The sequence below is a fragment of the Orycteropus afer genome, unplaced genomic scaffold (genome assembly GCF_000298275.1).
Source record: "Orycteropus afer afer isolate SDZICR_OR568_19922 unplaced genomic scaffold, OryAfe1.0 scaffold00015, whole genome shotgun sequence".
Taxonomy (NCBI): Eukaryota; Metazoa; Chordata; class Mammalia; order Tubulidentata; family Orycteropodidae; genus Orycteropus; species Orycteropus afer.
The window spans coordinates 11,378,659-11,393,456 of NW_006921602.1; the positions used below are offsets into that span (position 1 = coordinate 11,378,659).

The 14,798-nt window shown below is 45.2% G+C and overlaps 1 protein-coding gene across 1 annotated transcript in view; it reads right to left on the reverse strand.

The window, feature by feature from the left end:
* The window catches only part of ANKDD1A (ankyrin repeat and death domain containing 1A), a 45,125-nt gene that overhangs the window by 14,963 nt on the left and 15,364 nt on the right, over positions 1-14,798 (reverse strand). Inside the window, exons 4-7 of the mRNA XM_042783275.1 lie at positions 13,239-13,337; positions 9,018-9,122; positions 8,209-8,307; positions 483-581 (exon numbers count right to left, since the gene is read on the reverse strand). Of these exons, the coding sequence (XP_042639209.1) occupies positions 483-581; positions 8,209-8,307; positions 9,018-9,122; positions 13,239-13,337 (402 nt within the window). The remainder of the gene's footprint in view (positions 1-482; positions 582-8,208; positions 8,308-9,017; positions 9,123-13,238; positions 13,338-14,798) is intronic.

The window sequence follows — 14,798 nt, forward strand, 5'->3', positions numbered from 1 at the left end:
TGAGGACAATGCCTTTCAGGCCCACCCTGGTTTTCACACTTTGTGGAGCTTATGGTACACTCCCTCCACATCTCTGCTCATATTCTCCTTGCCCTTCAAGCCGCCCCACCCTTGCTCTCCATCTAGTCCCTCCTACTCCAGGAAGCCACTCTTGCCATGGTGACATTTCTTCTTTGAGCACGTACTATGTTTATCAGTTCTTGGTAATCATCATATCACTTGGTAATTGTCATGCTTGATGCCCCGCTGACCCTGGGAGTCTTGTGTTGCTTGTCTTTTCCTGGTGGTTGCTAGTCTGGAAACATGTCTTCAGCCTCCTGGCTTTGGGGTCTTCACCAGGGGAAAATCAGAGCATACCATGTGCTGTGTGTGAGTTCTTCAAAGGCATGGAGCAAGCAAGCATCACACATCTCTGCACCCCACCCCTCCCCAGGCCAGAACTCAGACCTGAAAGGGTAGCTAGGCTGTCGCTGGTGACTCACCACATTTTGCTCCTCCAGGTCCAGCCCAATGTCCACCAGTCGATGCAGCACAGCCACGTGGCCCCGGCCAGCAGCCAGATGAAGGGCTGTGTTCCCCTTCTGCAAGAATAAGGGCTCTTTAAAGGAAACTCACAGATATTTGCAGGCCCTGAGGCCTGTCTAGACCCATTCTTTCATTTTACAGACTCAGAAGCTGAGGCCCAGCATGGGAACTGACAAGCCCAGGGTCACGGCACAAGTCTGTGATGAGCAGCAGCCTTGTACTCTGGGCCAATGCCACCCTGCCCCTGAGAACTATACCAAAACTAGAGCCAGGAGCACTTCCAAGGACCAACTTTTCATCTCTCTCTCTCTTTGAGCATCAGGGCAGACACATGTTTTTTAATTGACTACTATAATAAGCTACTATAATAATATAAGGAGCTCTGGTGGCATAGTGGATAAGGCATTTGGCTGCTACCCAGAAGATCAGCTGTTCAGACCCACCAGCTGCTCCATGGAAAGAAGATGGGGCGATCTACTTCTGTAAAGATTTACAGCCTCGGAAACCCAATGGGGGCCGCTGTGAGTCTGATTCAACTTGATGGCAGTGAGTTGCTTTTTTTAAAAACATAATATTTGTCCTTCTGTGACAGACACATTACTTTAAAAACAACAACAACAACAAAAATCCACTTTCCATACTCCCATCTCAAGTCAATCCCTCCTCTGGTATGCTCTCACTTCTCGAGAACACAGCTCTAGTAACTCTCCCCTGTCCTGGAGCTGGTCCCAGGCAGCTAGCTACTTGGCCCAGTCACTCACCTCCTCTTCACTTAGCATAATGTTTTCAAGGTTCATCTCTTTGCTCAAGACATTATTAGCTTATCACTGAAGGCCACCCTAGTCAAACAGTTTAAAATGGATACTCCCTAGCCCCTGTATTCCTGGCTCCCGTATCTTACTCTGTCTTTTCTCCCCACAGCTTATCACCTTCCAACTCACAACAACGTACTTGTATCATGCTTAATATTTACTGTCTGACTCTCTTTGCTAGAACCTAAGCACCATAAGAGCAAGAATTTTTGTCTGTTTTGCTCTGAGAAGTCTCCTCAAGTGCCTAGAGTAGGGCCTGGGGCACATGGTAGACCTTTAGTAGAGTTCAGAGTAAATAATGTGAGAGGGTCTTTGAGGAGACCATATGGAAAGCTTGCCGTGGGTGTCCTGGAATGTGAGGGCCAGAAGTTCTGGCAGTTGGGAAGTTTAGAATTCTAAAGGTGACAGTGACAGAACCAAGAGAAGTGGCTCCACTGGGCTGGGCAAAGGGCACAATGTCCCCTGTATTAAAGGTAACCCCACCAAGGCCAGCTTGTTTTAAGTTATATTTTAAGTGATCTTACCTCAGAGGACACCTGGAAGAGTGTCAGGGACTGAATTGTGTCACCCCAAAATATGTATCAACTTGGTTAGGCTATGATTCTTATATTGTATGGTTGTTCTCCATTTTTTAAATTATCCTCCATTTTGTGATGTGTTGTAAATCCTAACTTCTATATGTTAATCAGGTAGGGTCAGTGTGGGGTGTGTCTTGAGTCAAGTCCTAAAGCCATACCTTTTATCTTACAAGAGATAAATGGAGAGGGAAGAGAACAGGGAGGAGAGGGACCTCATTATTACCAAGAAAGGAGAGCTGGGAGCAGAGCACATTCTTTGGACCTGAAGTCCCTGTGCTGAGAACCTCCTAGACCCAGGAGTAAAGTGATGCCAAGACACATGGAGATCTCCAAGGAACAATGGGCCCACAGATGATGAAAGGAGCTGGCACACTAAATTCAGACTTCGGGCCTCCTAAACTGTGAGAGAGGAGCTCTGGTAGCATAGTGCCTAAGGCACTTGACTACTAACCAGAAGGCTGGCGGTTCAAACCCACCAGCCACTCCTCAGAAGGAAGATGGGGCAATCTACTTCCGTAGTGATACTTCCTGGGAAACCCAAGGAGGGGTCACTATGAGTCGGGTCCAACTCCATGGCACATAACAACAACAACAACAAACTATGAGAGAATAAATTTCTGTTTGTTAAAGCCATCCACCTGTGGTATTTCTGTCATAGTAGCACTAGATAACTAAGACAAGGGGTGAAGGGGCTCCAGGAGAGGGGAGGGAAGCTGGAAGTGGCCAGCCAAAGAAAAGGTATGGCTCCCATGGGAACCACAGATAGAAGACAGAGCAAAGAACCCTGAGTGAGAAACCCCAAAAGTACCCACAAGGGGAGATCCAGCTTTGGCTACTCATCAAGCCCAAAAGTCACCTGGAACATATCTTTTTCTTTTAAATTGAGGCAAAATTCATATAACATACAATGAACCATTTTACAATGCACAATTCAGTGGCATTTAGAACATTCACAACGTTGTGCAGCCACCATCTCTCTTATTTCAAGATTTCTCATCTTTAGCTTAACTAGTAAAGCATGTCTGCCTTGAGCATAGTGCTCTATCTCTCTCTCTCTCTCTTTTTATTGTGATTTGGGTGAAAATTTACAGAGCAAATTCACTTTCCATACAGCTGTTCACATACACTTTGTCTCATGACAGTGAGAGCATGGTGCTCTCTTGAGATCTATCTCTACAGGATCAAACTGACAACAGCAACTTGAGAAATTAGACAGGAAACTTAGCAGGCAGTGAGTGTATGTTAATGGGGGAGGAACAACTCAGGAAATGAGGGTGAGAATGGTTGCACAACTCAAAGAATGTAAGTAATGTCACTGAATTGTACATGCAAAAACTGTGGTACTGGTGTATATAATGCTGTGTATATTTTCAACAATAATAACAAAACTAAATAAATTCAAAGGAAATGAACTTTATTGTCACCCCAGAAAGATGCCTCATATCCTTTAAGTAATCACTTCTCATTCCTTCCTCTCTCCATCCCTGGCTGCTTTCTGTCTCTAAGAACTTGCCTACTCTGGACATCACATATAAAAGGAATCATACAATACATGGCCTTTTGTGTCTGGCTTCTCTCACTTAGCATAATGCCTTCAAGGTTTATCATGTCATAGCACGTATCAGTCTATCATTCCTTTTGATTTATGTCTGAATAATATTCCATTGAATGGATAGACCACAGTTCATTTCCATTCATCAGTTAAAGGACATCTGGGCTGTTTCCCTCTTTTGGATATTATTAACTATGCTGTTACAAACACTCTTATACACATTTTTTGTGTGAACATGTTTTCATTTCTCTCAGGTATATACACCTACTCTTATTGAACATCTCATTATCGGACATCTTGCATTTACAAGTAAATGTAATAAAAAAAACCTATCTATTTTGCGCATTAATGATGGACATCTGGCAGTAATGAATGCCAAGTTGCTAGGTGAGAATAACTCTGGCTTCAATGGTTAAGGTTATGTGTCAACTTGGCTGAGCCATTATTCTCAGTGGTTTGGCAGTTAGGTAATGATGTAATCTGGCAGTTTTTAATGATGCAGTCAACTTTCATTTTGTGATCTGATGTGGTCATCCTCCATTTTAGCCTACAATGCTGATTTTCACATCATGACCTGGTCTTTGGAACCTAGCCATATTGATGAGTGAGGAGTGGACGTAGTGAAACCTATGAGAGCCAGAACTCAACAGGACTACCTGTTCCGAGTCTCACATGTTTCCTGCCTTTGTCAACGTGCAGTCTTACCACTTTTCTATTATTCTCTAAACCAAAACCAAAACCCAAACCCAACTCATTGCCATTGAGTTGATTGTGACGCATAGCGACCCTTCCTTGGGTTTCCAAGGCGGTATCTCTAAGGAAATAGATTGCACAGTCTTCCTTCTGAGGAGAGGCTGGTGGGTTTGAACCGCCAGCCTTCTGATTAGCAGTCAAATGCCTTAGGCACTATGCCACCAGCCCTCCCTAGTAATGGAAAATATTTTAATTTTCCTTCTTTGACAAGTTTTCATCTTATAAGTTCTGACTTTCACAGGTTTCACTGCACCTAGGAGCGGAATTGTTGGGCCACATGGTAACTCTATATTTACCACTTTTTGAGGAACCACCAAACTCTTTTCCACAGTGGATGCACCATCTGCATACTTATCACCAACCTGAGATGTATCTTAGCAGCACCAGGCATAGGGGACTTTCCTGGCCCAAACTTTGCCTCCCAACCCCCGTATCCACCCTGCAGAGACCCAAGAGCAGCCAGTGGAAGAGGACAATGGAAAGAAGGAAAAAAAAAAAAAAAAAGCTGACTACAACCTCATCCCCCATTCCAAACATCCAGGGCTGGGTAAGGTCCTGATTAGGGTAGGAGAGAAACTTGAAATTAAGTAAGATTTTGGGATATTAATATTGTACTGGATGGGACTTTCAAATGCTAAAATGGGGCTGATTGTGATTAAAAGGAAAAGCTAAGGTACTGCCTCAAATTTCAGTAGAGCAAGAAATAATGGGTCCAGAGAGAAGGTTTGAAGAAGCAGTGGGAGAAAAAAATTAAATTGTTTTCTGTTTGTACCCTATTGAGTCCAGCTTATTCAACAGATCATTCTGTTTAACTACTAAATGGTGTTCCAGCACATGATACATGCATTTTATTTGGCCACTGGTTTTTTCCAAATTTTTAGAACCACCAATAGTGCTGCAGTGAATATCCTTGCGCTTGTCTCCTTGTGCCCCACAGGTCATAGGTGGCTATTGGACACCAGCAATTGGAAAGGAAATATTTGTTTAGTGCCTGGTATATAGTTTGCCTGGCCTCTTAGGTATATAAACTCCTTAATCTTCACAATAGCCCTATAAGGCGTAAAGAACCCCTGATGGCACTTGGCTGCTAACCAAAAGGTTGACATTCAAAGCCACCCAGTGACTCCTTGAGAGAAAGACCTGACAATCTCCTTCCATAAAGATTACATCCTAAAAAACCCTATGGGGCAATTCTACTCTGTCACATGGAATCACTATGATTGAAGTTGACTCAATGGCACCTAGCAACAACAAGATTTAAAAATAACTTTCTTTAAACCTAGCTACTACTATCAGGAGCTCTGGTAGCCTAGTGCCTAAGGCACTTGACTGCTAACCAGAAAGCTGACGGTTCAAACCCACCAGCCACTCCTCAGAAGGAAGGTTGGGCAATCTACTTCCGTGTGATACCACCTCGGAAACCCAAGGAGGGGTCACTATGAGTTGGGTCCAACTCAAGGGCACATAACAACAACAACAACCACTATCAACCACCCAGCAAGGGATCAGTGGAGGAGATCCTGGGTAGAACGGGAGAACAATGTGGAATAAAACCCAAAATCATAAATAGAGCTTGATGAAACCCCTGAGACTATTGCCCCTACACCTCAGTTCTGGAACTGAACTCACTCATGTGGCTTCTGGCCAAACAATACACAGGTATAAGAGATGAACATTTACATCAGATAGATATACTCCTTGGAACTATCAATCATGGGAGAACAGAAGGCCATTGTTTGCAAAGGGAGACAGCTCAGGGGTCTGGGAGTACATGGGAGGGAAAGACACAGGGAAGAGGGAACTAAGAGGAGGAAGTGGGAAGAGAGCTCTTACACTGTGGGGAATTGCAGTCAATGTCATGAGACAAAATGTGTATGAACTGCTATATGGTAAATGAATTTGCTCTGTAAACTTTCACCCAAATCACAATAAAATTTAAAGAAAGAAAGAAAGACTATAACCCTGATGCACACCTTTCCTGATTTTAAACCATGCAGTATCCCCTTGTTCTGTTAGAATGACTGTCTTTTGGTCTATGTACAGGTTCCTCATCAGCACAATTAAGTGTTCTGGAATTCCCATTCTCTGTAATGTTATACACAATTTGTTATGATTCACATAGTCAAATATCTTTGCATAGATTAAAAAAAATAATAACATGCAAACATCTTTCTGGTATTCTCTGCTTTCAGCCAAGAGCCATCTAATATCAGCAATGATATCTGTCATTCCACATCCTCTTCTGAATCCAGCTTGGATTTCTGAAGGTTCCCTGTCTATGTACTGATGCAATCATTTAAAAATTATTTTCAACAAAATTTTACTTGCATGTGGTATTAATGATATTGTTCAATAATTTCTGCATTCTGTTGGATCACCTTTCTCTGAAATGGGCACAATTATGAATCTCTTCCAGTCATTTGGCTAGTACCTCTCTTTCAAATTTCTTGGCACAGATAAGTGAACACTTCCAGCATTGCATTTGTTTGCTGAAACATCTCAATGAGTATTCCATCAATTCCTAGAGTCCTCTTTCTCACCAATGCCTTGAGTGCAGCTTGAACCTCTTCCTTCAACACCATTGGTTCTTGATCATATGCTACCTAACTCCTGAAATGGTTCAATGTCTACCAATTCTTTTTGGGTACAGTGACTCTGTGTATTCTTTCCATCTTCTTTTGATACTTTCTACATCAGGATAGCTCTTCCTTTGTTTTGCTATGTGACCTTAGCTAATGCATTCCCCTCTCTGGACTTCAGTTTTCACATCTGTAAAATGAGTGGATTGAACTAACCTTTGATGAAGACATCTTCTACTTCCAAGCTCCTATGGTGCTCCACATAAAACATTTTCTGTGAGTGCTCTGGCACAACCTTATAAACAGAACTCCCTTGACCCTGGCCAAGCATACTACTCCTCCTCTTACTGGAAGCATTGTTTGAATCTGCTGCAACATATTTTATGCCCTGATTTGCAGTAGCCCATAGATATGAGTCATTTGCAGGTCAGTCCCCTCCAGTCCCTTCTCAGATAGTGAAATCCTGCTCACACACTCTCCATTCTGCCCCTTCCTTGGAGCTTCTTTATGATTTCTGCCATAACCACAACAAAACCAAAATCAAACACATTGCAGCTGAGTCGATTCCAACTCACAGCGACTCTGTAGGGCAGAAAAGAACTGCCCTATAGGCTGTAATCTTTACCGAAAGCAGACTGTCATATCTTTCTCCCTTAGAGCAACTGGTGGGTTTGAACCACCAACTTTTCAGTTAACAGCCGAGCGCTTAACCACTGCACCACCAGGGCTCTGCTATAAACATGCAGAGCACTACATTCCAAAGAAAGCAAATAACCAGCAAGTGGCTATCATCCTTCTAACTCTGTCCTCAATCCCAACAATTAAAAAAAAAAAAAAGTTGCCAATGAGTTGATTCCAACTCACAGTAACCCCATGTGCTGTACAGTAAAACTGCCTTTCTTTGGATTTTCATAGCTGTAACTTTTCAGAAGCAAATCAGTAGGCCTTTCTTCCAAAGCACCTAGGTGGACTTGAACCTCTAACCTTTCAGTTAGCTACTGAATGAGTTAACCGTTTGCACCACCCAGGACTCCTCGCTGCCAATATAAGACATTGACAATACAATCACAAGCCTACTTAACCCTTCCAGGCAGCCACTACCAATTACCCCATTTGCCATCCCAGCTCCCCACATGGGATCATAGCTCTTTACTGTGGATGCTGGTGCTGATTTCCTTGAGTAAGGAGTGTGTCTTGGGCATCTTTGTATCCCTGACCTGAAGCACAGGGCTGACCCATAGAGGGTCCTCACAGAATGTTGCTGGACAAACATTAGACACGCTCGGGTCTTGTGCCACCTACCCCAACACAAGGTGAGGTGCCAGAACCTGGAAGTGGGCAGGGGTTTCAGCACACTGTCAGGAGTCCAGAGACTGGCCCTCCACCCTGCCCAAAGGTCACAGCCATACCTTGTCTTTGACCCTGTGGTCACAGCCAGAACCCACAAGGAAGTCCAGAGCATCCAGCTGCCCGTGCTCAGCAGCCCAGTGAAACGCCGTCCTCCCCAGCTGGTAAGGAGGAAAAAGAGAGTGAATCTTCTGCATCCTAGGGAGCGTGCACCTTCACCCTGCCCCACCTGGTCTCTGCTCCCAAGTCACTGACTTGGCTCGAAGTGGCCTCTCCTGCCCCAGTCACTGTCCCTCCCCTCACCCCACACACCCTGTCTGGAAAGCTCAGACTCAACTTCCAAAAGACTGTTTGGAGGGATCCCTACTGCCAATTGCATAAAGGATAGACCTCTGAGGCTGAGGGCCATGATCTCCATAAGGGGCTCCCACCACTTCTCTGGCATTCACTCCCAAGATTCCAACAGTTCTTAACTCACACACAAAGGGCCCCTTTCCACCTCAAAAGCTCAGGTGATGTGTTCCCCTTCACATGGAATACCCCCCTGTTCCCCAATCTTACCCACAAAATCTAATTCAGTCACCAAATGCTACCTCCTCCAGGAAGCAAAGAGCAGGGCTCCCTCCTCTGAACCTTAATCCTTGACTAGGGCCTCTCCACAGGGACGGACCGTGTTCTCCCGTATCCTGAACATGTGCGCTCAAATACTCCTTCCAGACCAGGAGCTCCCTGAGGTAGGCCTGGGTCTGCCTTACCCATAGCTCAAAGGTTATGCTCAAGGAATGAAGGAGTGAGGGAAGCCGGTGGGCAGGAGAGGCCTCGGAGCCCCAGGCCCAATGGGAAGGACAAACAGCCTTAAGGCAGCTCTCACCTTGTCCACACGGTCCAGGGCCACATCCTCCAGGTCCTCCATGATGAATGCCAGCACTGGCACGTGACCTTTCTGGGCTGCACAGTGCAGTAAAGTCAGGCCATCCTGAAAACAAACCTAGGGTGGTCCCTGAAGTCTAGGAAAGGAGACCCTCTCACAAACTGGCTGTCTGCCAAACTGTGGGTGTTTGGGACCCAGAATACAGCTGACTCATGGAAGCAACATGGTGAATGCCAGATGGGTCCCAAGGATAACCACAGAGCCCACTCAGTCTCATAGAGGTTGCTGGAGGTCAGGACGTCAGAGTTCAAACCCCAGCTCTGGCACATATCAGCTCTTTGATCTTGGGCAAGATACCTCTACTTCTGTGAGCCTCCATTTTCTCACAGGTCAAACTTAGGATGGTAATTTCTGACTCCCTCAGGAGTGGATGGCATCACCTACATGAAAGGTATTTTTATAAACTGAAAGATGATTCAAAGATTCAAGTGAGGTAGTATAGCACTAACAGTGACCCAGAACATTCCCATAGAGCACTGCTATGAAGGCTCTAGGCACCTGCCTCCCTACAGCTACAAGTGAGGAAGCAGGTGACAAAGTGCCCTGTGTATGTCACAGGAGGTGACCTCCTGACCTTCTAGCATCAGGAGAAAGACTGAGAGCAGACACACTCCACAGGGATTGGAAGGGAAGTGGCTTGGGGGGGAGAGTAGGCAGGAAGGAGGTCTCTTGGCCCCAGAGGCAATTCTCCCTCTATCTTACACCATAAGTTCTACTGGTCTCCCCCATATTTCACAGCATAGGCAGGACACAAAGTAGGTGCTCAGCAAATACTTGTGAAAACCACTGGCAGATTCAAAGTTGAAAGTGCTTAGTAGTTATTAACTTCTTAGAGCTCTCTTAAACTCCTTAGGCACCATTCTGAAATTTATCTAAGTAGACCCTTCAGTATACTAAATAAGTTGTTGCTCCCTCCCCTAATGACTGTCCCCTCTACCCCCAACCTGCACTGCCCAAATTAAGGGAAAAAGACAAGTCCTAACAAACATGCCTGAAGGAGGAACATGGGGGGGTGCACAGTAAGTGACTCTCAAACTCTGAAGGTTAAGCTTTAAATATCACCAGTGTTTGAGGAGTCCCTGAGTGGTGCAACCAGTTAAGGACTTGACCACTAGCTGAAAGGTTAGCAGTTCCAATCCACCCAGAGGCATCTCAGAAGGTGGGCTTGGTGATCTGCTTCTAAAAGTTCACAGTTCTGAAAACCTTATGGGGCAGTTTTTAATTGTATTAGTTCACTATTGTAAAAAGTCAAGGAAAGGTTTATATATGGAAGGAAACTTTCTTCGTTGGTTACCAGGTGTGATAGTTGGAATTGTGTGTTAACTTGGCTGGACCACAATTCTGAGTGGTTTAAGCAGTTGTGATGTGGGTTATTCCCATGATGAGATCGGACGTATATGTTTTGAGCAGCTAATCAGTTGAAAGGGAGTTTCCCTAGGGGTGTGGCCTGCTTCCGATATATTTATGGACATCTTGGGAAAAAGAGACTCTTCTGTGGATTGGGATCCTGTTGTGCTGCCTACAACTGTCTGTGAGTGAACAATTCACCATTCGGCCTGGAGATCTTTGATTTGTCATTCGTTGGAGTCAACAGCTGATATACTGCCTGCCAACCTTGAGCTCATCAGCCCCTGCAGCTGTGTAAGTCAGGAAAAACCTCCAGCTTGACGTTTGATCCAAGAAGTTGGGACTTGCCAGCTTCTATAAGTGTGTGAACCATTCTCCTAAGATAAATGTCTCTTTCTCTCTATATATATAAGCTTCACTGGTTTTGCTTCTCTAGAGAACCCAGCCTAACACAGGGGTGGGAAAGCAGGGGTGAAAACACTGCAAACATTTTTTTAATTTAAAAAAAAAAAAAAAAACTTATGAGACAGTTTTACTCTGCACACATGGGTTCACCATGAGTTGGAATCTACTTAACGGCAACTAAAAACAACATGGTAAATATCACCTGGCTGAGACTGGAAGAGTAAACCTGATTGCAGCCCAACCTTATCTAAGCCTATGGCCCTGGCTTATCTAAAGATGGTCATCCAGAAAGAAGCATGGCTGGCCAAGAAGCCTGGGGCAGGCCCCCACTGACCTAGAGAAGGAGTCTGTCCCCTTTGCTCCCCCAGGGACATCTCTGTATGGGTCCCTTGGCCCCTTACTGCCACACTCTAGGCTCACTCACCGAGAGTCTGTCATAGACATTCCTACCACTGCCAACAAGATCCTAACAATGGCATAAAGCAGACCTCTTATATACTTTGGCCCCTTTCAGCATCTGAGGAAACCTATGGACTCCTTCTCAGAATAATGTTCCTAATTAAGTAAATAAATAAAATACACAGAAAGAATTTAATAAAATGCATAGGATTACAAAGGTATATTAATTTCCCAGTGCTGCTATAACACATTACACATATTTATTACCTTACAGCTCTGGAGATCCAAAAAAAAACAAAACAAACTCACTGCCATTGAGTTGGTCCCAACTCATAGTGACCCCCCCCCTTGGGTTTCCAAGGCAGTATTTCTATGGAAGCAGATTGCTCAATCTTCCTTCCGAGGAGTGGCTGGTGGGTTTGAACTTTCAGCCTTCTGCTTAGCAGTCAAATGCCTTAGCCACTATGCCACCAGAGATCCTTTAGGCTACATACAAATGGGGTCGCTAGGAGTCAGAACTGACTTGATGGCACCTACCAACAACAATAAGAAGCGTTAAGTAGAATTTTGAGAAAACTGTAAAAACAGTATCAGGATATGCAAATGAAAATGGTCATGTTTTCTGTTGGTGACAAAATCACAGGTAACACTAATACTACTATGGTTACACCCATTGTTGAAAGAAATGCTAAACTTTCAAGTAGAAGTTAATGAAAATAAATATGTAAATTTTTTCTGATCCAAGTTCATGAATCCCGTGACTTCTCTCCAAGGACCCTGGTTAAGAAGCCCTAGTTGACAGTACTATGGCCCAGATTGTTGTTGTTGTTATGTGCTGTCAAGTCTGATCCAACTCATAGTGACCCTCCTTGGGTTTCCAAGGCAGTATCACTATGGAAGTAGATCACCCCATCTTCCTTCTGAGGAGTGGCTGGTGGGTTTTGAACCGCCAGCCTTCTGGTTAGCAGTCAAATGCCTTAGGCACTATGCCACCAGAGCTCCTAAAATGGCCCAGAAGTGTTTGCATTTTCATAAGGGCCACTGAGACCCCACAGGCGGAAACACCAGTGGAGGGATTCCAGGATTTTGCCTTGTGGGACAGAGGAGCTTTCAGCAGGGCCCTTCCCCTCCAACCACAGCCCACACCAGGGAGGGGACAGCTAGGTTCCTCGTGTGCTAGGCACAGTGCTGAGCTACACTTGCTTCTCTTACAGTTCAAGGCTGGGTACCAGCATTCCTATTGTCAGGTGTGAAGACTGAGGCTCACCCAAAGAACCAGAGTTTGGTAAGTGGTGCCTGTGTTCCTCCCACCCACCACATTAACCATGAGGGAAGGAGGACCCAGCAGGAGGGCCCTCTCATTTTATCTTCCTAACTACCCTCTGAAGGAGCCCTGGTGCTCAACGGTTAGTGCTTGGCTGCTAACCAAAAGGTATGTGCAATTTGAACCCACCCATCAATTCCATGGAAGAAAGACCTGGTGATCTGTTTCCCTAAAGGTTACAACCTAGTAAACCATATGAGGAAGTTCTACTCTATCCCATGGGGTGACTCGACAACCACCACCACTACCATCACTCTCTCAGGGTGATTGATTTCTCTTTTGTAAAGAAGGAGGCTGGCCAGAGGTCTCAGGACTGTTTGAAGATTACTGAGTAGTAAATAGTGGGGAGGTGGGAAATCAGAAGACAGAGTGTCCCAGGCTTTCAATGCTGATGGAGGAGACCTCCCAGTCCCTCTCCCAGCTCCTGTGGAAGCAGTTAGAGGAACCAGCTTCTCAGAGCTGAGCTCAGCTGGAGGTCCAGTAGGGATCTCAAAGGGCTAGTGCAAGTGGGACAGAGGAAGGTGAGAGACAGGAAGGAGCAAGCAGGGCAGAGGTGGCAAGTAAGTGGGGGCATCAGGTGGGGGCAAATGGGTACAAAGGTGGAGACGGGAGTGAGCACAAAACTGGAGAGGAAACAGAATAAGGGAAGGCAGGCAGGGGTAAAGGGCTGCCGGCTGGGATCTTACCTTGTTCTCACAGTGGACCTTGGCCCCCGAGTTGACCAGGATCTGGAGAACTCGTAAGTGGCCAAACCAGGCAGACAGGAGAAGTGCATTCATCCCAAACTAGGGGAGAAGACATGGGGAAGGTAAGGTGAATATGAGGAGGCGTGACTGTTCCACTGGGTCCTATTGTCCAGACTGCAAAACCATCAAGCCGTGAGGGACCACAGGGCCCACCTAGTCCAGAAAGCTGCATGCTTTAGGCTATAAAGACCAGGACTTCTTTTAAAAAAAATAAAGGCTGATATACTACTGCCAACTTATTTCTTCCTAAATAAAGCTCTTAAAACAGCTGCCACCAGGGACATCAAGCTCAATTGGCATAACATACTACACAAAACATTGTTTTACACCCTACGTTGGTGATTAGTGACTGGGGTCTTAAAAGCTTGCAAGCAGCCATCTAGATGCAACAATGGGTCTCTCCTCATCCAGAGAAAAGAAGAATGATGAAAACCAAAGACACATGGAAACGATTAGTCCAAGGGACTGGTAGACCATGCAATCCTCAGTCTATAAGACCAAGAGACCAGAAGTACTAGATGGTGCCCAGCTACCAGTGTCAGCCACTCAGAGGGGGATCAGTGCAGGAGATCCTGGATAGAGTGGGAGAAAAAGGTGGAACAAAACTCAAAATCATTAAAAAAAAAAAAAAAAAAAAGACCAGATTTGCTGGTCTGATGGAACTTGGGAAGACCCCTGAGATTATGGCCCCTAGTTACCCTTCAGGTCTGGAACTGAACTCACTCCTGTGGTTTCCAGCCAAACAATACACATGCATATGGGGTGAACATTTACATCAGGTAGATGCACTCCTTGGAGCAACCAGTCATGGGAGAATAGAAGGGCATTGTTTGCACAGGGAGACGGCTCAGGGGGCCGGGAGTGCATGGGAGAGAAGGACACAGGGAAGAGTTAACTATCGGGAGGAAGTGGGAAGAGAGCTGTTACATTGTGGGGAATTGCAGTCAATGTCATGAGATTAAATGTATATGAACTGCTGTGTTACAGAATTTTCTCTGTAAACTTTCACTCAAATTACAATAAAAATTTAAAAAAAAAAAAAAAAAAACAGCTGCCACCTACTCTCACCATCATATCATAAAGAAAGGCTATTTTAATACCAAAAATTTGGAAGGAACCAATCTCAAGAGTATATTCTTTCCAAATATAGCTTTAATGGAAGGGTTGGTGACAACTCTTTCTAGGCTGGCATTTGAGAATCAACTGTTTTAATCTCCTACAGAACATCCTCAAGGCCCAGGGCCTAAATTTGAATATGCCCATCTCAGCAGATGTCCCCTGCACTGTCAAACACACTCATTGTTAGAAAGTTCTTCCTGTCCTCACTCTTAGTCACTCCAAGTACCTGGGGCCTGGGACAGAGGCCAGAGGATAAAGTTGGCAGCTCCTAGTCCTTCTATTGAATCAGCCCCCATCTCACAGCCTGGACGGCTGGTGGGGAGGCTGGCTCACCCTCAGAACCCTGCACAGATCACACTGGATCCCAGCTGTCTCTCCACT